General features: G+C 48.7%; 2 protein-coding genes across 3 annotated transcripts in view; one reads left to right on the forward strand and one right to left on the reverse strand.

Moving 5' to 3' along the window:
- Positions 1-1794: 1794 nt before the first annotated feature.
- Positions 1795-3513, reverse strand: NUPR1 (nuclear protein 1, transcriptional regulator). Of its 2 annotated transcripts, none has more exons than XM_017864397.1 (3): positions 3258-3513; positions 2454-2603; positions 1795-2122 (listed from the first exon to the last, which is right to left on the reverse strand). In XM_017864397.1, the coding sequence occupies exons 1-2, from the start codon at positions 3367-3369 to the stop codon at positions 2467-2469; spliced, it is 249 nt and encodes an 82-aa protein (XP_017719886.1). In that variant the 5' UTR covers positions 3370-3513; the 3' UTR covers positions 1795-2122; positions 2454-2466. The 2 variants fall into 2 exon arrangements, with proteins under 2 accessions (XP_017719886.1, XP_017719885.1); XM_017864396.1 differs by having other exon boundaries at positions 2454-2657; positions 3258-3494.
- A 16958-nt stretch (positions 3514-20471) lies between these two features.
- SGF29 (SAGA complex associated factor 29) overlaps positions 20472-25008 on the forward strand; it is a 42313-nt gene continuing 37776 nt past the window's right edge. Inside the window, exon 1 of the mRNA XM_017864411.1 lies at positions 20472-20666. The gene's annotated coding sequence lies outside the window, so the exon portion shown is untranslated. The remainder of the gene's footprint in view (positions 20667-25008) is intronic.

The following is a 25008-nucleotide window of genomic DNA, read 5'->3' on the forward strand; positions in this document are numbered from 1 at the left end:
CTTTTGAGACGGAGTCTCGCTCTGTCTCCCAGGCTGGAGTGCAGTGGCGCGATCTTGGCTCACTGCAATCTCTGCCTCCCGGGTTCACGCCATTCTCCTCCTCAGCCTCCAGAGTAGCTGGGATTACAGGCGCCCGCCACCTCGCCCGGCTAGTTTTTTGTATTTTTAATAGAGACGGGGTTTCACCATGTTAGCCAGGATGGTCTCGATCTCCTGACCTCGTGATCCACCCGTCTCGGCCTCCCAAAGTGCTGGGATTACAGGCTTGAGCCACCGCGCCCGGCCTCTTTCTTTCTTTCTCTCTCTCTCTCTCTCTCTCGCTCTTTTTCAATACACAGTTCCACTCTGTTGCTCACACTGGAGTGCAGTGGCACCATCATGGCTCACTGCCGCCTCCAATTCCTGGGTTCAAGGGATCCTCCACCTTCAGCCTCTGAGCAGCTAGGACTACAGGCATGAGCCACCATGCTTTGCTAATTTTTAAATTTTTGTAGAGACAGAGTCTTGATATGTTGCCCAGACTGGTCTTGAACTCCTGGCCTCAAGCAATCCTCCCTCCTTGGCCTCCCAAAGGCTGGGAGGCTGAGGTGGGCAGATCATTGGAGGTCAGGAGTTAGAGATCAGCCTGGCCAACATGGTGAAACCCCATCTCTACTAAAAATACAAAAATTGCCTGGGCGTGGTGGCTCACACCCGTAATCCCAGCACCTTGGGAGGCCGAGGCGGGTAGATCACGAAGTCAGGAGATTGAGACTATCCTGGCCAACATAGTGAAACCCCGTTTCTACTAAAAATACAAAAATTAGCCCGGCGTAATGGCAGGTGCCTGTAGTCCCAGCTACTCAGGAGGCTGAGGCAGGAGAGTGGCTTGAACCCAGGAGGCAGAGGTTGCAGTGAACCGAGATCACGCCACTGCACTCTAGCCTGAGCAACAGAGTGAGACTCTGTATCAAAAAAAAAACAAAAAAATGTGTAAAGATGAGGTCTTACTGTGATGCTCAGGCTGGTCTCGAACTCCTAGTCTCAGGTGATCCTCCCACCTCAGCCTCCTAAAGTGCTGTGATTACCGGCATGAGCCACTGCTCCTGGACTTTAGTTTTTTTTTTTTTTTTTTTTTTTTTTTTTTTTTTTGAGACAGAGTCTCCTTCTGTCACCCAGGCTGGGGTGCAATGGCACGATCTCGGCTCACTGCAACTTCTACCTCCCGGGTTCAAGTGACTCTACTGCCTCAGCCTCCTGAGTAGCCAGGATTACAGGCGTGCACCACCATGCTTGGTTAATTTTTGGTATTTTTAGTAGAGACGGGGTTTTACCATGTTGGTCAGGCTAGTCTCAAACTCCTGACCTTGTGATCTGCCTGCCTCAGCCTCCCAAAGTGTTGGGATTACAGGCATGAGCCACTGCGCCTGGCCCTGGCCTTTAATATTTTAAATCTCAGTTTTCTCCATCTTTTAGATGGTATCCATAAGTAGCATTCCCGTCTATGAACAGGACATAATCAACAAAAACAGGCGCTGGGGAGGGCCGTGTTTCATGGGTAGTATCGCAAAAAAGCAGAAGAAATTGTTTTCCACTACGTAGGAGCCCACAGAAATGTATGCACTAAAATATATGCAAGCAGAAACAAACGAACCAAAAGCCACATTCACAGCGTAGACCCCTGTAAGAGCAGGAATACTCCCTGCCCCAGATACATATAGCAAACACTAATACACATCAAAGATGCTCTCCCGGGATCATGCATGTGCAGGCACAGGCAGGCACACACGTGCCCGAACAAAAACACAGAAAGAGCAAGGGTGAAAACACACCCAAGCTGTGGCTACTGTGCGCGTCTATTTATTGTTGCTGCCGCCCTATAGGAGCCCCAGTTTCTTCTGTAGCTTTCTTTTCTGGGAGTATCTTCCTGGCTCTGCCCCTCCATTCCCTTCCTCTCACTCCCCATCTTGCACTTTTGCTGGGGTTGGAGGTGCTTTCCTTGTAGCCCCTCAGAGACTCAGTCAGCGGGGATAAGTCCTAGGGGTGGGGGGTGTGGCAAGCTGGCCTGGATCCTGTCTTGGTTCTTCCTTCCTCCACAGTCCTGTCTCCATTGCTGGGTGTAGTGTCCATGGTTCGGCCTCATCTGGGGGGCGAGGAAAAGCAGGTGATGAAAGGGACAGAGATCTGGGTTCTAATTCTGCCTCTCCCACTTACTTGATTTGTGACTACAGGGAAGGACCCACCCTCTCCAGCCTCAGTTTCTGTCTCTGTAAGTCAAATTTCCCTCCAATTGGAAAGGTTCTGTGTTCCCCTTTGCTCTGGCCGCTAGAAAACAGTCAAGCGTGTGTCTCATTTTATTCTGCATTGAGACAACAGTTGTCTGATCCCTCCTCCCCATCCAACCGCGCACCTTCCGGCTGTCCTTCATGGCAGAGGCGCCACCTTGAGCTCTCTGGGCCCCCCCAGCTCCTTACCTCCAGCTCTGTCTCAGCGTCGTGCCCCTCGCTTCTTCCTCTCTGAATTCTGCAGCTTGGTCACCAGTTTCCTCTCGTGCCCGCCAGGGCTGGGGCGGTTGGTGTTGGCAGCAGCTTCTCTCTTGGTGCGACCTTTCCGGCCTCCACCTCCTGTAACCAAGGCAGGAGTCAGAGGTGAAGTGGGCAAAGGCACGATGAGAGGCCCTGTCAGAGGAGAGGCAGGGGGTTGGAGTTGCGGGGATAGGAAGAGCAGGGGGAAGCCTGCTGCTTCCCCTCTGTGGAATGTGGGACCCCAGATGTGTGTGAGGTCCCAGGCTGAGTAACACAGCACTCTTGGGATAAGGGACTAGACAGGGGTGACATGAGGGTCCAAGGAACAGGCTGGCTAGAAAAGGGTGAGTAGGCTGGGCAGGGTGGCTCACTCCTGTAATCTCAGTGCTTTGGGAGGCCAAGACAGGAGAACTGCTTGAGCCCAGGAATTCGAGATCAGCCTGGGCAACACAGTGAGACCCCACCTCACCACTACAGGTGGTGCACACCTGAAGTTCCAGCTACTCGGGAGACTGAAGCAGGAGGATCACTCGAGCCCAGGAGTTTGGGGCTGTGGTGAGTTGTGATCACACCACTGCACTCCAGCCTGGGTGACAGAGTGACTCTCTCAAAAAAAAAAAAAAAAACAAAGGAAGAAAGAAACGAAGAGGAAAGGAAAGGAGAGGAGAGGAAAGGAGCGGGTGGGAAGTCCATGGAGGGGTCCTGATTTCGGGAGAGGAGGAAGGACCGTGGAGATGGCTGAGTGGGCCTTACCCAGGTAGGAATGGGCCAGGCTGTAGAGGTCAGATTCATCCAGGCTGGGGTCCTCGTCCTCTGGGCCTAGGGGCTGCTGGGGGGCGCTGGTTGCTGGTGGGAAGGTGGCCATCGTGCCTGGCTTGTCCTCCCTGCCTGTCTTCTTCTCCTAACGCTTTGTCTTTCTCTGCTTTCCTGGCCCCCGTGCCTCTCCACTCCCAGTCCACTCCCTCAACTTATAAGGCTGTGTCTCCTCCTCAGACCACAGTCTGGCTCCAGCCCATCGTCTGGCTCCAGCCCATCGTCTGGCTCCAGCCCATCAGGCCCTGTCTGATGCAATCTGGCCCCTTCTCAAAATCCAGGCCAGTAAACACAGTCATGAGACGGGAAGAGTTGGTCCCTGAGTCCAGCCGCACTCACCTCCTGCCTCCCAGGCTCGCCCAGCTGGATATTTTCCGTAGAGGAGGTCCCGCTTCTCGGCAGAAAGCAGGGAAGAGGCAGGATCTGGGCTTAAACACTCCTTGGGATCATGGCCTAACCTGATTGAGGGCTTCACCTGGGCCTGGGATGATGGCCACACAGCTAACCCCAGCACACCAATTCTCACTGAGATGCAGGACGTGAGGAAGGAGGGGGAGGGGATATCAGCACACCTGTGCCAGGGACAAGTCAGCGGCTTCCACCCAGTCACACTCAATATCTTGTTTCTTTCCTCTTTTTTTTTTTTTTTTTTTTTTGAGATAGAGTCTCTGTCGCCTGTTTGGAGTGCAGTGGTATGATCTCGGCTCACTGCAACCTCCCCCTCCTGGGTTTAAGCAATTCTCCTGGCTCAGCCTCCCGAGTAGCTGGGATTATAGGCACCTGCCACCACACCTGGCTAATTTTTGTATTTTAGTAGAGATGGGGTTTCACCATGTTGGCCAGGCTGGTCTCGAACTCCTGACCTCAAGTGATCTGCCTGCCTCAGCCTCCCAAAATGCTGGGATTATGGGCATTAGCCACACCCCCCCTTTTTTTTTTCTATAAGAAACATCTTGGAAAACCCCTTAATATCCTGAAACAGGGTCCCCAGTAATGTAATCTCCCTCACCTAGGAGGAGGGTGGCAGAGGGTTGGAGAATTCAGGGTCTGGAGCCAGATGCCCTCGGTTCAATCCCCTGACCCACCACTTTCCGTGTGACCTTGGGCGAGGCCCTTCACCTCTCTGTGCCTTGGTTTCCAATTCTGTAAAACAAGGATGATAATAATTGTATCTTCTTCCTAGAGTTGGGGAGAGGATCAATGAGATAACGTTTAAAAGACACTTGCCACAGTGCCTGGTGACAGAGGGAGACCCTGTCTCAAAAACAAATTATTATAAAATAACATGTATTTCAAAATATGGATTATACTGAGGCAGAAGACATGAGGTCAAGCGCAGTGGCTCATGCCTGTAGTCCCAGCACTCTGGGAGATCCACAAGGTGGGTGGATCACCTGAAGTTAGGGGTTCAAGACCAGCCTGGCCAACATGGCGAAATCCCATCTCTACTAAAAATAAAAAAATTAGCCGGGCGTGGTGGCAAGTGCCGGTAGTCCCAGCTACTCAGGCGGAGAATCACTTGAACCTGGGAGGCAGAGGTTGCAGTGAGCCAAGATGGAGCCACTACACTCCAGCCTCAGCGACAGAGAGAGACTGTGTCTGAAAACAAAACAAAACACAAAAGCTGAACTTCTGCTTGTGTTTCTCCCTTGCCTGAGCTGGAATTGAATGTAGCCTTTGTTTTCCCAGATTTGGATGATGTATGAGTTCCTTAACACCCAGGAAATGAAAGTGAAGACAGGATACTTGAACGAAAACAAGGTTGGGGCAATAATAACAGACCAGGTGATCAGAGAAAGAGGAAAATAATATTAAATCAAGCAAAGATCGGCCTAGTACGGTAGCTCATGCCTGTAATTCCAGGGCTCTGGGAGGGTAAACTGGGAAGATTGCTTGAAACTGGGAGTTCAAGGCTAGCTTGGGCAATAGAGCAAGACTCCGTCTTTTTTTGTTTGTTTGGTTGGTTGGTTTTTTTTTTTTTTTTTTTTTTTTTTTTTGAGACGGAGTCTTACTCTGTCGCCAGGCTGGAGTGCAGTGGTGTGATCTCGGCTCACTGCAACCTCTACCTCCAGGGTTCAAGTGATTCTCCTGCCTCAACCTCCCAAGTAGCTGGAATTACAGGCATGTGCCACCACACCTGGCTAATTTTTATACTTTCAGTAGAGACGGGGTTTCACCATGTTGGCCAGGCTGGTCTTGAACTCGTGACCTCAGGTGATCCGCCCACCTTGGCCTCCCAAAGTGCTGGAATTACAGGCGTGAGCCACCCGGCCAGTATCTTTTTTATTGTTTACTTCTCCATTATTTGTCCCCACTGGCATGCAACCGTTGGTTTAGTTTAGTAAATGGTTAAAGGAGTAAGCTCTGGAACAGGGCTTCCCGGGTCTAAAGCTTGGTTCTACCCTCTAGTTAGCTGTGTGCCCTTAGACAAGCCTAGCCTCCACGTTTGTTTACTCATCTATACAATGGAGTTAATGGCACCTAGGCTGGGTAAGGTGAGGCACACCTGCAATCCCACTGTTTTGAGAGGGTGAGGTGGAAGGATCACTTGAGGCCAGGAGTTTGAGGCTGCAGTGAGCTATGATCGTGCCACTGCACTCCAAAAAGAAAAAGAAAAGAAGGCCGGGGCCGGGCACGGTGGCTCACACCTGTAATCCCAGCACTTTGGGAGGCCGAGGTGGGTGGATCACGAGATCAGGAGTTTGAGAGCAGCCTGGCCAAGATGGTGAAACTCTGTCTCTACTAAAAGTACAAAAAGTAGCTAGGCGTGGTGGTGTGTGCCTGTAATCCCAGCTACTCAGGAGGCTGAGGCAGGAGAATCGCTTGAACCCAGGAGGCAGAGGTAGCGGTGAGCCGACATCGCGCCACTGCACTCCAGCCTGGATGACAGAGTGAGACTTGGTCTCAAAAAAAAAAAAAAAAAAAAAAAAAAAGCCTTAGTGCAGTGCCTGGAAGACAATCAGTGTGCAATAAATGCTTGCTATTTTAATTATCGTTATTCTTGGGGCAGGAATCTTGCCTGACATATTGTATTCTCAATGCCTGGCACTCAGTCTGAGCTCAGTAAATGTCTTGTTGAATACACAAGGCTTGGCTAAGATCAGTGTTGCTTGTTCAGCTTCCACCTGCTCTGCAATGCAGGAACTGAGAGGCCAATTCTAGCCTCAGAGGGGACCACAGAAACACTGTGATTGTCCCAGATGGAGCCAGGGAAGGAGGTCTCCCTGGCCTTGATCTTGCAGGTGCTGGAAGAAGGAAGCCTACAAGAGAGAAGGAGGCGGTGCATGGTGGCTCACGCCTGTAATCCCAACACTTTGGGAGGCCGACGAGGTTGGGTGGGTCACCTGAGGTCAGGAGTTCGAGACCAGCCTAGCCAACATGGTGAAATCCCATCTCTACCAAAAATACAAAAATTAGGCCGGGCGCGGTGGCTCAAGCCTGTAATCCCAGCACTTTGGGAGGCCGAGACGGGCGGATCACGAGGTCAGGAGATCGAGACCATCCTGGCTAACACGGTGAAACCCTGTCTCTACTAAAAACTACAAAAAACTAGCCGGGCGACGTGGCGGCGCCTGTAGTCCCAGCTACTCGGGAGGCTGAGACAGGAGAATGGCGTGAACCCGGGAGGCGGAGCTTGCAGTCAGCTGAGATCCGGCCACTACACTCCAGCCTGGGCGACAGAGCGAGACTTCGTCTCAAAAAAAAAAATTAGCCGGGCATGGTGGTGGGCACCTGTAGTCCCAGCTGCTGGGGAGGCTGAGGTCGGAGAATGGTGTGAACCCGGGAGGCAGAGCTTGCAGTGAGCCGAGATCGCGCCACTGCACTCCAGCCTGGGCGACAAAGCGAGACTCCATCTCAGAGAGAGAGAGAGAGAGACAGAGAGAGAGAAGGGACTGCTGGAACCCATCTGGCATGGACCTGCAGGGCTCTAGACATGGCTCCATGGGAAAAATAGAGGTGTGCTTTTTGTTACAGGACCAATAGATTTGTATGCCCGCTGCCCTGTCACAGACCTATTACACTGGACAGCAGGGATGCTGTAGAGAGAGTTTCATGATCACAGGGCACTGTGCGAGGGGATGGGAGGAGACCTGCAAATCCATCTCCCCAGGAAATTCTGGGATGGGGCTTTTAAGGGGATTATGGAGGGTGAGGGGCTTGAAAATTGGGGTCACTGGTAATAGCAAAGGAGATGAAATCATCACGATGTGAAAAAGACATTTTTGGGGAGTCAGCTCCTGGTGGGGTTCTTCAGGTTGGCAGAATCAGTCGCTTCACTGGCACACAGGACCTGAAGGAATTTCTCAAAAGGAACATTTAATGTTTCATAATGTTCAAGTTGCTATCTATAGTGCAGTTAAGGGGAACTATGATCTTGTAACCAGGTCTACATGATTCTAGAACAGCAGGCACCAGACAACTAAGAGGAAGCAGATCAGGGGCAGCTGACCTCATGGTCAACGCTGGGTGTGCTGCAAGCCTGGCTTGTTTCCATTTCTCCTCTCTGTTCTCTGATTAATTTCATGAGGTTTACAGGGACAGTCTCATTTTCCCAACCTCAAGCCTCCAGGTACATGTAAAATCTGCCACGAGGAAGTTGATTTTCTTCCTGCTTAGGGTGATACCTTCGTGACGCTGCTAGGCACACCCATGACAATGCAGCGTCATCATCCTGGAGTAAACGCAGAGCTCCCAGGAGGGCGCCTAACCTCTCTGGAGATAGGGAGATGAAGGCACACTTCCTGGAGGAGGTGAAGCTTGTTTTCTAATTCCTTTATTTTAAAATTATTTATTTATTTATTTTAATTTTAATTTTCTTTTCTTTTTTTTTTTTTGAGACGGAGTCTTGCTCTGTCACCCAGGCTAGAGTGCAGTGGCGTGATCTTGGCTCACTGCAACCTCTGTATCCCGGGTTCAAGTGATTCTCCTGTCTCAGCCTCCTGAGTAGCTGGGATCACAGGCATGCACCACTACACCCAGCTAATTTTTGTATTTTTAGTAGAGACAGGGTTTCATCATGTTGGCCAGACTGATTTCGAACTCCTGACCTCAAGTCATCCGCCCGCCTCGGCTTCCCAAAGTGCTAGGATTACAGGCATGAACCATCGCGCTCGGCCTGTTTGTTTATTTTTGAGACAGGTTCTCACTCTGTCGTCCAGGCTGAATACAGTGAAGCAATCTCGCTCACTGCAGCCTCGACCCCTAGGGCTCAAGGGATCCTCCCACCTCAGCCTCCCAAGTAGCTGGGACTTTAGGCATGCACCGCCATGCCCAGCTAATTTTAGTTTTTGTAGAGATGAGGTCTCCCTGTGTTGGCGAGACTGGTCTGGAACTCCTGGGGTAAAGTGATCCTCTTACTTTGGGTTCCCAAATTGCTGGGATTATAGGCATGAGCCACCACGCCAGGCCTGGAGGCAAAGTTTGAATAAGAATGGCTGTTTGTGGGCCAGGTGCAAAGGCCCAGCACTTTGGGAGGCTAAGGCAGGAGGATTGCTTGAGCCCAGGAATTCAAGATCAGCCTGGGCAACATAGCAAGATCTCATCTTTACAAAAAAAAAAAAAAAAATCCAAAAATTAGCCAGGCAGGGTGGTGCATGCCTGTAGCTCCAAGTACTCAGGAGGCTGAGGCAGAAGGATGACTTGAGCCCGGGAGGTTGAAGCTATAGTGAGCTGTGATCGCACCACCACACTCCAGCCTGGGCAACAGAGCGAGACTTCCTCTCTGTTGGATAGCCTGAGGGATGTGCGAAGTCACTAGCTCAAAGGAACAGAAGCTTCCTAGGCTAAAGGCAGGATATGTAATTAAGGCAGATTGGACATTGCTGTGTTCCAAGAGGACACAAGAAATCTAAATGAAATTAAACAAAATATATCCATATGATCTCACAACCCCATTCCAGATAAAAATGTCAAATCTCGCAGCTGCATTTGGATGTTTTCTTGGCTGTGTGATATTATCGTTTTAAATGTCAATGGATGCTGTCTTTATTTTATTTTATTTTTTTTTATTTTTTGAGACAGAGTTTCGCTCTTGCTGCCCAGGCTAGAGTGCAATGGCGCAATCTCGGCTCACTGCAACCTCCACTTCCTGTGTTCAAGCTATTCTCTTGCCTCAGTCTCCCTAGTAGCTGGGATTATAGGCAGATGCCATGATGCCTAGCTAATTTTTGTATTTTTGGTAGAGACGGGGTTTCACCATGTTGGTCAGGCTGGTTTCAAACTCCTAACTTCAGGTGATCCGCCCACCTCAGCCTCCCAAAGTGCTGGGATTACGGGCATGAGCCACCACACCTGGCTGGATGCTGTCTTTAATGGGTGGTTTGGCAACATTGATAAGATTTTGAAATGCTCATATCCCCCTGATATTGCAGTTCCACTTTCAGGAGTCTCTCCTACAAAAATCCTCCAAGCGGTGAGTAAAGAGGCAGGTACAAGGAAGTTCACTTCTTTGCAGTAGAGAAAAACAGGAAACCCAGCCTGGGCAACATAGCGAGACCCCATCTCTTAAAAAAAAAAAAGGCCTGGCATGGTGGTGTGTACCTGTAATCCCAGCTACTCAGGAGGATGAGGCAGGAGGATTGCTTGAGCCATGATGGTGCTATTGCACTCCAGCCTGGGCGACAGAGCAAGATGCTGTCTCTAAAAAAACAAAAAATGGGAAACAACCTAAATGTCCATCAGTAGGTGACTGATCAGTTTCCTTCTGTGAAACACTAGCCATTCAATACTCTTTAGAGAGAGTCTGTATCTCTATCTCTGATGAGGAAGTTGTCCATAATACATTGTTAATGAAAAACACAGGTTGCAGAACATCATGTACACTACAAATTATATTTTTGCATTAAATATATAGATAACTGTGAGTAATACACAGTTTTCACCATAATAGAGGTGTGACACTTTTCTCCTGACAACTAAAATAGACAGCCAGATAAAACACAGTAGTAGAAAAATCTAGAATAAGGCCAGATGCGGTGGCTCATGCCTGTAATGCCAGCACGTTGGGAGGCCAAGGCATGTGGATCACCTGAGGTCAACAGTTCGAGATCAGCTCGACTAATATGGTGAAACCCCATCTCTACTAAAAATACAAAATTAGCTGGGCTTGGTGGCACATGGCTGTAATCCCAGCTACTTGGGAGGCTGAGGCCGGAGAATTGCTTGAGTCCTGGAGGTGGAGGTTACAGTGAGCTGAAATTGCGCCACTGCACTCCAGCCTGGGCAACAAGAGTGAAACTCCGTCTGAAAAAAAAGAAAAGAAGAAGAAGGAAAGGAAAGGAGAGGAAAGGAGAGGAAAGGAGGAAAGGAGAGGAAAGGAGGAAAGGAGGAAAGGGAGAAAGGAAGAAAGGAGAAGGAAGGAAGGAAGGAGAGAGAAGGAAAGAAAGAAAGGAAGGAAGGAGAAAGGAAGGAAAGGAAGAAAGAGAGAGAATGGAAAAATCTAGAATAATAAATTATATTACTGATGTCTTTTGAGAGATCAGCAAATCCGATCCCATTTAACAGAAGAGGAAAGTAAAGACCAGAGAGGCATGCATTCTCTAGTCTACAAATGTTTAGGGTACTAATGATGTGCCAGACACTGGCTTGGTGCTGAGGCTATAAAACTAAACATGGGGCTGGGCGCGGTGGCTCATGCCTGTAATCCCAGCACTTTGAGAGGCCGAGGCGGGTGGATCACCTGAGGTCAGGAGTTCGAGACCAGGGTGGCCAACATGGTGAAACCCGGTCTCTACTAAAAATACAAAAAATTAGCCAGCGTGGTAGCAGGCACCTGTAATCCCAGCTACTTAAGAGGCTGAGGCAGAAGAATCACTTGAACTTGGGAGGTGAAGGTTGCAGTAAGCCGAGATGGCGCCATCACACTCCAGCCTGGGCAACAAGAGTGAAACTCCATCTCAAAAAATAAAAATAATAAATATAAACTTGGGCCAGGCGCAGTGGCTCTTTCCTGTAATCCCAGCATTTGGGAGGTCGAGGTGGGAGGACTGCTTGAGGCCAGGAGTTTCAGATCAGCCTAGGCAACAAAGCAAGACCTTGTCTCAACAAAAAATGAAAAATAATTTTTTTTTTTTTGAGATGGAGTCTCACTCTCACCCAGGCTGGAGAGCAGTGGCAGGATCTCAGCTCACTGCAACCTCTGCCTCCCGGGTTCAAGCAGTTCTCCGACTTCAGCCTCCCAAGTAGCTGGGATTACAGGCGTCCGCCATGGTGCCCAGCTAATTTTTGTATTTTTAGTAGAGACGAGGTTTCACCATATTGGTCAGGCTGGTCTCGAACTCTTGACCTCAGGTGATCCACCTGCCTCAGCCTCCCAAAGTGCTGGGATTACAGGCATGAGCCACTGTGCCCGGCCAAAAAATAAATTATTAATAGCTGGGTGCAGTGGTACGCTCCTAGTCCCAGCTACTTGGGAGGCTAAGGTGGGAAGATGACTTGAGGCCAGGAGTTTGAGCCATGATCACACCACTGCACTCCAGCATGGGCATCAGAGTGAGACTCTATCTCTATAAAATAAAAATAACGTAAACAAAACACAGTACCTATTGTCAAGGAGTTCGCAGCAGAGTGGATGACAGTGCGCGACGAGCAGGACATTATCATACAGCTTAATGAGTAATGAGAAAAACATGTTCAAGCTGCAATGCGTACCTAATCTAGGCTTGGGAACTCCCAGAGAAGGTCATGTGTGAGCTTTCAGACCTGGAAAGAATAAACAGAAGTCATATTAGGAGGTCAGGGAACGGTGTCCCAGGAAGGCCAAGGTGAGAGAGGACACAGTGCATTTAGTTAACCAAAGGATTTGGAGTACAAGGGAATTTTAGTCCTGAATTTAGGGGACAATTGCTTCCTGACTCCCAGTTCGGTACTGTTTTCAAAATACTTCCTGTCGGCCAGGCGTGGTGGCTCACGACTGTAATCCCAGCACTTTGGGAGGCTGTGGCGGGTGGATCACCTGAGATCAGGAGTTTAAGAGCAGCCTGGCCAACATGGTGAAACCCTGTCTCTACTACAATTACAAAAATTAGCCGAATGTGGTGGTGCATGCCTATAATCCCAGCTACTCGGGAGGCTGAGGCAGGAGAATGGTCTGAGCCCAGGAGGTGGAGGTTGCAATGAGCCACTGCACTCAAGCGTGAGCGACAGAGCAAGACTCTGTCTCAAAAATAAACAAAAACACAACAACAAAAAAACTTCCTGTCTCTCTAGGTCTATTGACAAGTATGTGATGATTCAGCACATATATCAATACTCTTGCACACAAAAAAAGGAAACAGCTGGACCTAGTGTTGTAATCCCTGCAATTTGTGAGGCAAAGGCAGGCGAATGGCTTGACCCTAGGAGTTCGAGACCAGGCTGGGCAACATGGCGAAATTCCCATCTCTACAGAAAACACAAAAGTTAACCAGGTGTGGTGGCTCATGCCTGCGGTCCCAGCTACTCAGATGGCTGACACCAGAGGATCACCTGAGCCTGGGGAGGTCACAGCTGCAGTGAGCGGTGATTGTGCTCCTGCGCTCCAGCCTGAGCAACAGAGTGAGATCCTGTCTCAAAACAAAATTAAAAAAAAAAACATTTTTTTTTTAAAAGAAGGAAAGAAAAGGGGAATATGAATGGCTTGTGCTTACCAGGTGTAGACATAAAGATTCTTCCAAACCCTCTTGCTTAAAATATATCTTTAAAGAAACAGTTACTTCATAGTATAGATCTTCCTTCAAGCTAAAATGTTTATAGCAATTGGGTCATGCCATAAAGCTCTTAAACATCTGGAAAGAATTTTAAGGGAGCATTTTGGGACAGGGCAGTGGGAGCAGTCCCCCACCCTGGTCCAGGCTGTCTGTAAAGAACTTAATCATTAAACTCATCCAAATCATTCTGCCTTCTGTTATCACTATCAATTCCCAACAATGTCAGTAATAAAATATGCCTCCCTGCCACTGCGAACTGCTCCTAGGGACTCCTCCTTACCTCTTAGTACTGTTAAAAAAAAAACGAGGCCAGGCATGGTGGCTTACGCTGTAATCTCAGCACCTTGGGAGGCTGAGGAGGGCAGATTGGTTGAGCCCGGGAGTTTGAGACCAGCCTGGGCCACATGGCAAGACCTCGTCTATACAAAAAATACAAAAATTAAGACCGGGAGTGGTGGCTCATACCTGTAATCCCCACACTTTGGGAGGCTGAGGCAGGCAGATCACTTGAGGTCAGGTGTTCCAGACCAGTCTGGGCAACATAGTGAAACCCCTGTCTCTACTAAAAATACAAAAACTAGCCCAGCATGGTGGTAGGTGCCTGTAATCTCAGCTACTCAAGAGGCTGAAGAAGGAGAATCACTTGAACCCCAGGAGGCAGAGGTTGCAGAGAGCCGAGATCGTGCCATTGCACTCCATCCTGGGCGACAGAGCAAGCCTCTGTCTAAAAAAAAAGAAAGAAAAAGGAAAAAAAAAAACCCACCACACACAAAAGCAAAATTAGCTAGGCATGGTGGTATGTACCCGTAGTCCCAGCTACTTGGGAGGCTGAGGAGGGATGATCGCTTGAGCCAGGGAGGCAGAGGTTGCAGCGAGCTGAGATTGTGCTATTGCACTCCAGCCTGGATGACAAAGCAAGACCCTGTCTAAAAAAAATAAAGAAAAGAAAACCCTGAGGTACCCATATTAGCCATTGATTCAGCCCATTCACTTTCTTTCTTTCTTTTTTTTTTTTTTTGAGACGGAGTCTCGCTCTGTCACCCAGGCTGCAGTGCAGTGGCGCGAACTCGGCTCACTGCAAGCTTCGCCTCCTGGGTTCAAGCCATTCTCCTGCCTCAGCCTCCCGAGTAGCTGGGACTACAGGCGCCCGCCACCATGCCTGGCTAATTTTTTGTATTTTTAGTAGAGATGGGGTTTCACCGTGTTAGCCAGATGGTCTCGATCTCCTGACCTTGTGATCCGCCCGCCTTGGCCTCCCAAAGTGCTGGGATTACAGGTGTGAGCCACCGCGCCTGGACCAATTTCTTTTATAGACAGTTTGATTAGTCAACATCATACTTATAAAAAAACCCATAAAAATGTCTACCATCCTAAACTTACGATATTTAAGCTCCAGTGAAAATTCTCAAGTCTCAAATGTGTTTGCAGCTGGGGCCACTGACATCTGATGTCCAATGCCGGAACTTCTGGGTTTTCAGGTTCCTGGTCATCTTCTCCACTGGGTTGTCTGGCCCATGCCCCACAGGGTCAACATTGAGGGGTCTTTAACGCCCAGGTGTATGTCAAAAAAACAGGGAGGGCAACACTGCACTGTAATTTTTGGTGAAGGCTTTTTGATTGGGATAGCAATTCAGGTTTCATCTGCTCTGGCTGACTTTCTGCCTGAGCGCCCCTGGATGGAGGCACGTTCATCGTGCCGCTTGGTGGGTACTGGACTTCAAAGGTGGAGTTCTGCTGAAGGTCAAGAGGATCCAAGGGCTTGGTTAGGGGGACCTTGGAGCTCTGCTTGGCGGTTTATCTAGCCTGCAGCATCAGTCCATCCTCTTAGGGAAGATGTATTCAATTTCTTGCAGGTCAAGTGCGTCTTCCTGGTGTCCTGTCCCTAACACGATGGGTGGACCTGGGCCGGCTCCACTGGGAAGCGGTGTGGGTGTAGACAGGGTGCCCTACAAACAGTGCGTTGTCCCACCCCACCCACCCCTGGGCCACAGACACCGTCCCCTACTCTCCCCTCTCAGGCCAAGGGGCCGTGCTCCCCTACCCCATGCCCCATCCCATGTAGAATGAAGCAAACCCAGACATCATTGTTGCCCCTGGCAACGGCACATCTATGCTCCTATTTTTGTAAAAAACATTATTTTCTTTTTTTTTTTTTTTTTTTTTTTTGAGACGGAGTCTCACTCTGTCTCCCAGGCTGGAGTGCAGTGGTGCGATCTCGGCTCACTGCCTCTGCCTCCTGGGTTCAAGCAATTCTCCTGCATCAGCCTCCCAAGTACCGCGTAGCTGAGATTACAGGTGCAGGCCACCACGCCTGGCTATTTTTTGTATTTTTAGTAGAGACGGGTTTCACTATGTTGGCCAGGCTGGTCTCAAACTCCCGACCTCAGGTGATCCCCCTGCCTCGGCCTCCCAAAGTGCTGGGATTATAGGCATGAGCCACCGCACTCGGCCAGAAAAATTATTTTCATTATTGAAAATAAAAGTGGAGGGGGGGCAATGAGATGTGAACCAAACTCTCCAAAGTGGTTATATCCTAGACTGGGGTTCTGGATAATTTTTACTTTCTCCATCATAGACTCTAGATCTCTGTAGTGTTGGACTTTTGCAGAATGTGTATCTATTTTATGATCAGAAAAAAAGGCAATATTTAAGAGTTAATGTATTTCATCTCCTTTTTCCCTTTGGATTGCAGGCATACTATGCCACCTTCTGGTCATGATATGGCTACACGTGCCTGTAGCAGGGACGAAAACCATTAAATTGTGAATAGTTACAATTTCCTCTTTGCCATGGGAGGTCAGATCCTGAGACAGCTGTGTGTGTGTGTGTGTGTGTGTGTGTGTGTGTGTGTGTGTGTGTGTGTGTCTGTGTGTGTCTGTGTTCTGAGAAATGGTCTCACTCTGTTGTCCAGGTTGGAGTGCAGTGCAGTGGCATATTCACAGCTCACTGCAGCCTCAACTTCTTGGGCTCAAGTGATCCTCCCGGCCCACCTCCCTGCCCCCAACCATACTCGACTGATTTTTTTTTTTCTTTGAGACAGAGTCTTGCTCTGTCACCCAGGCTGGAGCGCAGTGGTGCAATCTCAGCTCACTGCAACCTCCACCTCTCGGGTTCAAGCGATCCTCCTGCCTCAGCCTCCCGAGTAGTTGGGACTACCGGCGAGCATCACCGTGCCCAGCTAATTTTTTTTTTTTTAATGAGGCTGGAGTGCAGTGGCACCATCTCAGCTCACTGCAACCTCCGCCTCTTGGGTTCAAGCGATTCTCCTGCTTCAGCCTCACCGAGTAGCTGGGATTACAGGCATGTGCCAGCACACCCAGCTAATTTTTGTATTTTTAGTACAGACAGGGTTTCACCATGTTGGCCAGGCTGTTCTCGAACTCCTGACCTCAGGTGATCCACCCGCCTTGGCCTCCCAAAGTGTTGGGATTACAGGTATGAGCCACCCTGCCTGGCCTGATTTTTAAATTTTTTGTAGAGATGAGATCTCACTCTGTTACCCAGGCTGGTCTTGAATTCCTGGGCTCAAGCGATCCTCCTGCCTCAATTTAAGTAGTAGTAGCTGGGACTACAGGTGCGTGCCACCATGCCTGGCTAACTAAAAAGAATTTTTTTGTAGAGACAGGATCTTGCTATGTTTTCCAGGCTGGAGTGCAGTGGCACAATCATAGCTCACTGTTGCCTTGAACTCTTGGCCTCAGTGATCCTCTAGCCTCAGCCTCCCAAAGCAGTGGGATTGTAGGCATGTGCCACTCTGGCCAGAATAGATGAGGGGAGATCATTTAAGACGGCATTGCTCAGTCTCACTAGTGGGCATACATCTCAGAGAAATCTTCACATAGACCACAGGGAATGAGCATGAGGTTGTTCACTGTGGCATTGTTTGTGGTAGCCAGTAATAGCTGGCGGCAACTTACAGGTCCATCATAACTAAAATGTGAGTGCCCACTTTGAAATATTGCATAGTTGCTGTAAGTCATAGGTAAAGTGTGCACACAGTAACAGGTGTAGAAAGCAGAGGGCTGAGGCCTGGCACGGTGGCTCATGCCTGTAATCCCAGCAACTTTGGGAGGCTGAGGTGAGTGCATCACCTGAGGTCAGGAGTTTGAGACCAGTTTGGCCAACATGGTGAAACCCTGTCTCTACTAAAAATACAAAAAATTAGCTGGGCGTCGTGGCGGACGTCTATAATCCCAGCTACTCTGGAGGCTGAGGCAGGAGAATCGCTTGAACCCGGGAGACAGAGGTTGCAGTGAGCTGAGATCGTGTCATTGCGCTCCAGCCTGGGTGACAAGATTGAGACTCCATCTCAAAAAAAATTTAAAAAAGGGAAAGAAAGCACAAGGCTGAGTAGAAAAAGAAATCAATGAGGTTTATAGCACAATACCATTTAGGTAAATTGAAAACACACACACACACTAAACAACACGTTTTATAAGGACATTCCCACACACTTGGCAAAGGGGTGAGGAGAGGAGGAAAGGGTTAAAACGACATAAATATATAAAACAATGCCTGGCATGGTGGCTCACACCTGTAATCCCAGCACCTTGGGAGGCCAAGGTGGGAGGATCATTTGAGGTCAGGAGTTCAAGACCACCCTGGCCAATATGGTGAAACCCCCATATCTACTAAAAATACAAAAATTAGCTGGGCGTGGCGGTAGGCGCCTGTAATTCCAGCTACTTGGGAGGCTGAGGCACAAGAATCGCTTGAACCTGGGAGGCAGAGGTAGCAGTAAGCTGAGATCGTGCCACTGCACTCCAGCCTGAGTGACAGAGAGAGACTGTCTCAAAATAAATTTAAATATAACAAATAAATAGAGAGGCCATGCAGAGCCCAATGACGAAGCATGTCATTAAGTAGAAATAAGTAACTCAACCTTAGTACCAGCGATTAAAAAACAAAAAGCCTTTGGCCAGGCGCGGTGGCTCACATCTGTAATCCCAGCACTTTGGGAGGCCGAGGCGGGTGAATCACAAGGTCAGGAGATTGAGACCATCCTGGCTAACACGGTGAAACCCCATCTCTACTAAAAATACAAAAAATTAGCCGGCATGGTGGCAGGCACCTGTAGTACCAGCTACTCGGGAGGCTGAGGCAGGAGAATGGCGAGAACCCAGGAGGCGGAGCTTGTAGTGAGCCCAGATTGCGCCACTGCAGTCCAGCCTGGGCAACGGAGTGAGACTCTGTCTCAAAAAAACAAAACAAAACAAAACCAGAAAGCCTTTGTAGTTGTTTAGGGAAGGTGTCCCTACCTTGGCCTAAGGTAGATGTGGCGGAGATGAAAAGTAGGTGGATTGTGTTATATGAATGAGTAAGTGTAAAGGATTTTGAACCCGGTGCATAGCAAGTGCCCAACAAATGCGTTTTTATATTGCAGACATGTGGTGGATTGAATGAGGAAGGGGAGGCAAAAGGTGATGTCAGGGATAACCCCCAGGTGCTGGCTCAGGACATTGTACTGAGTAGGAGGTGGGACATGAAAACTGAGTATAGATCATTCTTTTGAGAAATGCGGATGTGGAGAAGACAGCAATTCCTTACATGTGGACAACATTCTAAAACACTTTTTAAAAAGTTAATCAATACATGTTTATTGTAGAAAAATCAGAAATTAATACATTTTTAAAACAGAACAGAAACCAAAATAATTTAAAAAACAACTGTGACCTCCAAATCTCTCCCGATCAGTGACTAAGGTTGATTTTTAAAATGTATTTTATTTTTTATTTTTTGAGACAGTCTTACTCTGTCGCCCAGACTGGAGTGCAGTGGCGCAATCTTGGCTCATTGCAACCTCTGCCTCCTGAGTTCAAGTGATTCTCTCCTGCTTCAGCCTCCAGAGTAGCTGGGACTACAGGTGCGTGCCACCACACCTGGCTAATTTCTGTATTTTTAGTAGAGACACGGTTTCACCAAATTGGCCAGGCTGGTCTCAAACTCCTGACCTCGTGATCCCCCTGCCTCGGCCTCCCAAAGTGGTAGGATTACAGGGGTGAGTCACCGCGCCTGGCCTTGGGCTGATATTTAACAATCAGGAGAAAGAGCCCCTAAGACCTTTACAGATGCAAAATTTACAAAATCCCTCGAAGCATAACCTTCATAAAAATAAGTAAGTGAAACTGCTGCTGGGTGGGTGGGCATGTCATTCACTGACCTGCAGCCCACAGAAAAAAATGCAAGTGTGATGGAAAAAAATGACGCATTAATTTTTGGATTAAAATAGTTTCAGTGCTAACGCCTGAGATTCTCTAATAAACAGAAAAATACTGACAGGGCTGAGCATGGTGGTTCATGCCTGTAATTCCACGACTTTGGGAGGCTGAGGCAGGAGGATCATTTGAGCCCAGGAACTCAAGACCAGCCTAGGCAACATAGCAAGACCCCCATCTCTACCAAAAAAATTTAAAAATCAGCAGAATGTGCTGGTGTGCGCTTGTAGTCCTAGCTACTCAGAAGCCCTGATGGCACCACTGCACTCCAACCTGGACAACAGAGCGAGACCTGGACAACAGAGCAAGACCCTGTCTCAAAGAGAAAAAAAAGAAAAAGAAACGTGATGGCCAGGCACTGTTCTAGGTACTAGGAATACACAGGTGAACACAAGATGATCCTAATCTCATAGGACTTGCAAGTTTATCAAATAATCAACAAATAATTACAGACATTTGTAGGGTTATGTAAGAAATTATAAGATACCAAGATGGATTTCGAGAAATACCATTGAGGCTACGCGTCCATTGCACATCCATATCCTTAATACTTTCCTAAGAAGACCCCCTAAAAGTGCTATTTCTGGGTCTAAAGGTCGCTTGTTTTTTTGGTTTTTGGTTTTTTTTGAGATGGAGTTTCCCTCTTGATACCCAGGCTGGAGTGCAATGGCGCAATCTCCGGTCACTACAACCTCCGCCTCCTGGATTCAAGCGATTCTCCAGCCTCAGCCTCCCAAGTAGCTGGGATTGCAGGCACCCACCACCACGCCCGGCTAATTTCTGCATTTTTTAGTAGAGACGGGGTTTCACGATGTGGGTCAGGCTGGTCTCAAAGTCCTTAACTCAGGTGATCCGCCCGCCTCAGCCTCCCAAAGTGTTGGGATTACAGGAGTGAGCCACTGCGCCCGGCCTGTTTTTAATTAATTTTTTAACAATAGACTTTATTGACTTTAGTTTTTAGGGCATTTTAGGTTCACAACAAAATTGCGCAGAAAGTACGGTTTTTATATTACCCCTGCACCCACTCCCCTCCAGCAAGCAGCAATCTGTTCGCTTTCAAGTTGGGTTTTTTTTTTTTTTTTTTTTTTTCATTTTGTTTTAAATACAGTCTGGGGGAATGGGAGAAAACGCTGAAAACGCACAAGCACTTTGGTTGGTTAAATTAGGGTTCCGACAAGAGCCGGAGCGGTGTGCCAAGTAAAAACTACATTTCCCACCGGGCAGCGGGTCACGTCACAGAGGAACGACAGCGCATGCGTTCAAGGTCCTCCGCGCGCGACTACGCTCATAAAAGGGAAAAAAAAAAAGCGTGTGCGGTTCTCGACGTGCCGCCAATCTTCGAACGCAGGTCCGTGATCATCCGCAGACTCCGAAAAAGCGTTCAATGAACGCGCCTGCTTCCCTCGTCGCAGTTTCCAGCCCGAAGAGCTTGTTTTCTGCGAGACTTGGTAGGTGGGGACGGGCCGTGGCCTGAGACCTCCGGCGAAAGGCGGGAGCGAAGGGCTAAAGCCTCCCTTAGCGCCGAGGCTCCCGTCCTCCTTGAGGCGGCGCTCTGGGTACGGTGCGTACGCGCTCTGAGCAGGAGGGGGGCGGGAGGGGCGGGACTCGGCGGTGGGGCGGGCCCTGCGCCCAGCTGCTCGAGGTCTGCGCGTGCGCGCTTCCATCCCGGGCTAGGGTGGGAAACGGCGTCACTCCGGGCTCGGCAGGGACGCAGCCCCGAGGTCGGGTACGCGGCCCGAGTCACGAAGATGCGGACAGAAGATGGGCCCCGAACTCCAGCACTTATTTTATTATTTGCACAAAATTATCTTTTTTTTTTTTTTTGAAGATACACTAAGAGCTCGTAATTTGCCCAGGCTGGTCTCGAACTCGTTGGCTCAACCTCTCGCCTCGGCCTTCCAAAGTGTGGGGAGTATAGGCGTAAGCCCCCGTGCCCGGCCAAAAAATGCCCATCCTAAGAACAACAAAGCAGCCCCCTTCATCCTCCCTGTCCTCCAGTTACCTCCTCCTCGCCTCCGGTTTGCAGCCAGAGGCCTCAGTCTACCCTCACTAGTGCCTTTTCTCCTTCAAGTCTTGAACCTTGAGCCTCTAGTCAGGCTTTGGTCTCCACCACTCCACTAAAACGGCTTCTTGTCAAAGCCACCAGTGATCTCTAGATGGCCAAATTCGTTGTTAAGTTAGGTCTCAGTCCTGTAGCAGCATCTGGTGCTGTTGATCATTGCCCTTTCTTGAAACACTGTTTTCATTTGGCTTGCTGGACGTTCTCTTCCCTTTGCCTCTGCTCTCTCTGGCTTCTCCTCTGCTGATTTGAACCTAGGCATCTCACTTTTTTTTTTTTTCTTAGAGACAGGTTCCCTGTTGCTCAGACTGGAGAACAGTGGTGCTATCACAGCTCACTGCAGCCTCTTGCAGCCTTGAACTGCTGGGCTTAAGCAGTCTTCCTAACCAAAGCCTCCCCAAATGCTGGAATTACAGGCATGAGCCACCACAATCCCAGTTTCACATTTTAAATGTAAATACCGGCCAGGCGTGGTGGCTCACACCTGTAATCCTAGCACTTTGGGAGGCTGAGGCAGGTAGATTGCCTGGGCTCAGGGGTTTGAGAGCAGCCTGGGCAACGTGGTGAAATCCAGTCTCTTCTAAAAAAAAAAAATTAGCTGGGTGTGGTGGTGCGCACCTGTAATCCCAGCTACTTGGGAGGCTGAGGTACAATAATTGCTTAAACCCAGGAGGTGGAGGCTGCAATGAGCCAAGATCGTGCCACTGCACTCTAGCCTGGGTGACAGAGCAAGACCCTGTTTCAAAAAAGTCCTAAAGGTGGAAGAAAATCCACATATAAGTGGACCTGCACAGTTAAAACCTGTATTGTTCAAGGGTCAACTGTATAGCTATATTGAAAGAGATTTATTGTGATGGATTGGGTCACACAATTATAGAGACTGAGAAGTCCCGAGATTTGCCTTCTGCAAGCTGGAAGCCCAGGAAAGCAAACCCTCTGGAAACTTGCAAACACACTCATAGTATTTCACCAGCTATCTGGGCATCCTCTAGCCCAATCAGGTTGACACGTGAAGTTAACCATCACATTTCCCTAGCTTTGTTTTTCAGTTGCCTCAGTCATCATTTTACTGGTGATACTTTGAGTGTTGTCATAATAGCCTAATGGTGGTTTGGCAGCTTCCAATTCCATGATCTCTTTTACTATTGAATATGCTGAAGTCCTGACAAAACTTGGAATTGAGAGGAAGAGCATAGGTTTTAGAACTTGCAGCTGCAGCCCCAGCTCAACTACCTATTTTTCCTGAGTTACCTAGCATAACCTTTCTGAACTTCAGTTTCCTTACTATACGTACCATTCTGTTATCTATTTTATAGGATTGCTGTAAGGTTTAAATGAGAAACACTGGCATAAGTTGTAATACAGAGGCATGAAGGAAAAAAATTGTCTTCTTAATGTTTCTTTAACCAATTGATGAATATAGATTCTATTTATTTATTTATTTATGAGATGGAGTCTCGCTCTGTCACCCAGGCTGGAGTGTAGTGGTGCAATGTAGTGGTGCACTGCAACCTTTGCTTCCCGGGTTCAAGCGATTCTCCTGCCTCAGCCTCCTGAGTAGCTGGGATTACAAGCGTGCACCACCATGCCTGGCTAATTTTTTTTTTTTTGAGACAGAGTTTCGCTCTTTGTTGTCCAGGCTGGAGTGCAGTGGCGCAATCTCAGCTCACCACAACCTCCGCCTTCTGGTTTCAAGCAATTCTCTTGCCTCAGCCTTCTGAGTAGCTATGATTACAGGCATGTGCCACCACACCCGATTAATTTTGTAATTTTAGTAGAGACAGGGTTTCACCATGTTGGCCAGGCTGGTCTTGAACTCCTGACCTTAGTTGATCCACCGGCCTTGGCCTCCCAAAGTGCTGGGATTACAGGTGTGAGCCACTGCGCCCAACCTATTTATGTTTTTTTTAGAAACAAGGTCTTACTGTGTCACCCAGGCTGGAGCACAGTGGTGCCATTGTAGCTCACTATTCCCAAACTCCTAGGCTCAAGGGATCCTCCTGCCATAGCCTCCTCAGTAGCTAGGACTACACATGTGCACCACCATGCCCAACTAATTATTTTATTTCGTTCTTGTAGAGACAGGGCCTCCGTGTATTGCCCAGGCTGGTCCTGAACTCCTGACCTCAAGTGATCTTCTCATTTCGGCCTCCCAAAATGCTGGGATTATGGTCGTGAGCCACTGCACCCAGTTTGCAGATTCTCATTGCCAGTGACTGGATTGAGAGTGTGGGATCTGAGTGTGGAGTATTAGGTTCCTCTTTCCCTTTGACCCAGAACGAAGTTACTGTTTTAAGCCCTGTGGAATTAATCTTAGAGTGGCTTAAGTGTAGGATGTTTGGATTTGTTTACTTGGGGCCTTAGATGCTATTATAGTAAAAGGGCCAGCAATTTTAGGCTAGGTATTAGTGGTTAACACACGCTTCAATCCTGCAGCCTTTGTCCCTCAGAATTGGCTGTCTCTTCAGAATGTGCTTAATGAAAGTTCTTCTTATTAGTCAAGCTACTCAGTCGCAGATAACAAAAAGCTACTCTGACTAGCCTAAGCGTGAAAGGGGTGTTTGTTGACTCTGTGATATTGTAAAATATATGTCTGGTCTGTATCCCAGTTTGGAGCTTCCTGGAGGGTGGTGTGTCCAGGCAGGGCATGGAAGCTCCTCACTCCTTCACACGTGCTTTGCCCTGTGCACCCCTTCCTTCAGCTGTATCCATTGTGACATCCTTTATAAGCCAGTAAACCTAAGTGTTTCCCTGAGTGCTGAGAGCTGCTCCTGCAAATTAATGGAACCCAAGGAGGGAGTCATGGAAACCCTGATTTATAGTCAGTTGGTCAGAAGCACTAATAAAGCAACTAGGGGCTTGTGACTGGCGTTGAAAGTTGGGGGGACATGCTCGTGGGACTGAGCCCTCAACTTGTGGGGTTTGACACTCTGTCCAGGTGGATAGTGTTGGAAATAAACTGAATTAGAGGACGCCCAGCGTGTATCCACTGTAGACTGGATGGATTGATTGTTGCTGGAGAGAAATCCCCATGCATTTGGCCACAGAAATCTTCTGTGTTGATTATTGCACATTGTGACAGCAGAGGAGAAAATTTGGTTTTTTTCCCTCAGACTCGAGCTGAAGAGTCTTGGAGTAAATCAGCTTCAGGTGGGACTCTATCCAGAAGCCTAAATTATGTCACCAGTATTTTGTGTTTTTCTTTCTCTCTCTCTCTTTTTTTTTTTAAGAGATGGGGGTCTTGTTGTGTTTCCCAGGCTGGTCTTGAACTCCAGGCCTCAAGAGATCCTCCTGCCTCAGCCTCCTGAAAGCTGGGACTACAAGAGTCCACCACTACACCTGGATACTGTTTTTTTTTTTTTTTTTTTTTTTTTGAGACAGAGTCTTGCTTTGTCGCCAGGCTGGAGTGGTGCAGTGGTGCAATCTCTACTCACTGCGGCCTCCGCCTCCCAGGTTCAAGTGATTCTCCTGCCTCAGCCTCCCGAGTAGCTGGGACTACAGGCGTGCACCACCATGCCCAGCTAATTTTGTTTTGTATTTTTAGTAGAGATGGGGTTTCCCCGTGTTGGCCAGGCTGGTCTCGACCTCTTGACCTTGTGATCTGCCCGCCTCGGCCCCCGCAAAGCGCTGGGATTACAGGTGTGAGCCACCACACCTGGCTGTACACCTAGGTACTTTTTATTTTTGATAGAGATAGAGCCTGGCTATGTTGACCAGTTTGGTCTTAAACT

Source organism: Rhinopithecus bieti, unplaced genomic scaffold (assembly GCF_001698545.2).
Source record: "Rhinopithecus bieti isolate Rb0 unplaced genomic scaffold, ASM169854v2 scaffold_76167, whole genome shotgun sequence".
NCBI lineage: Eukaryota > Metazoa > Chordata > Mammalia > Primates > Cercopithecidae > Rhinopithecus > Rhinopithecus bieti.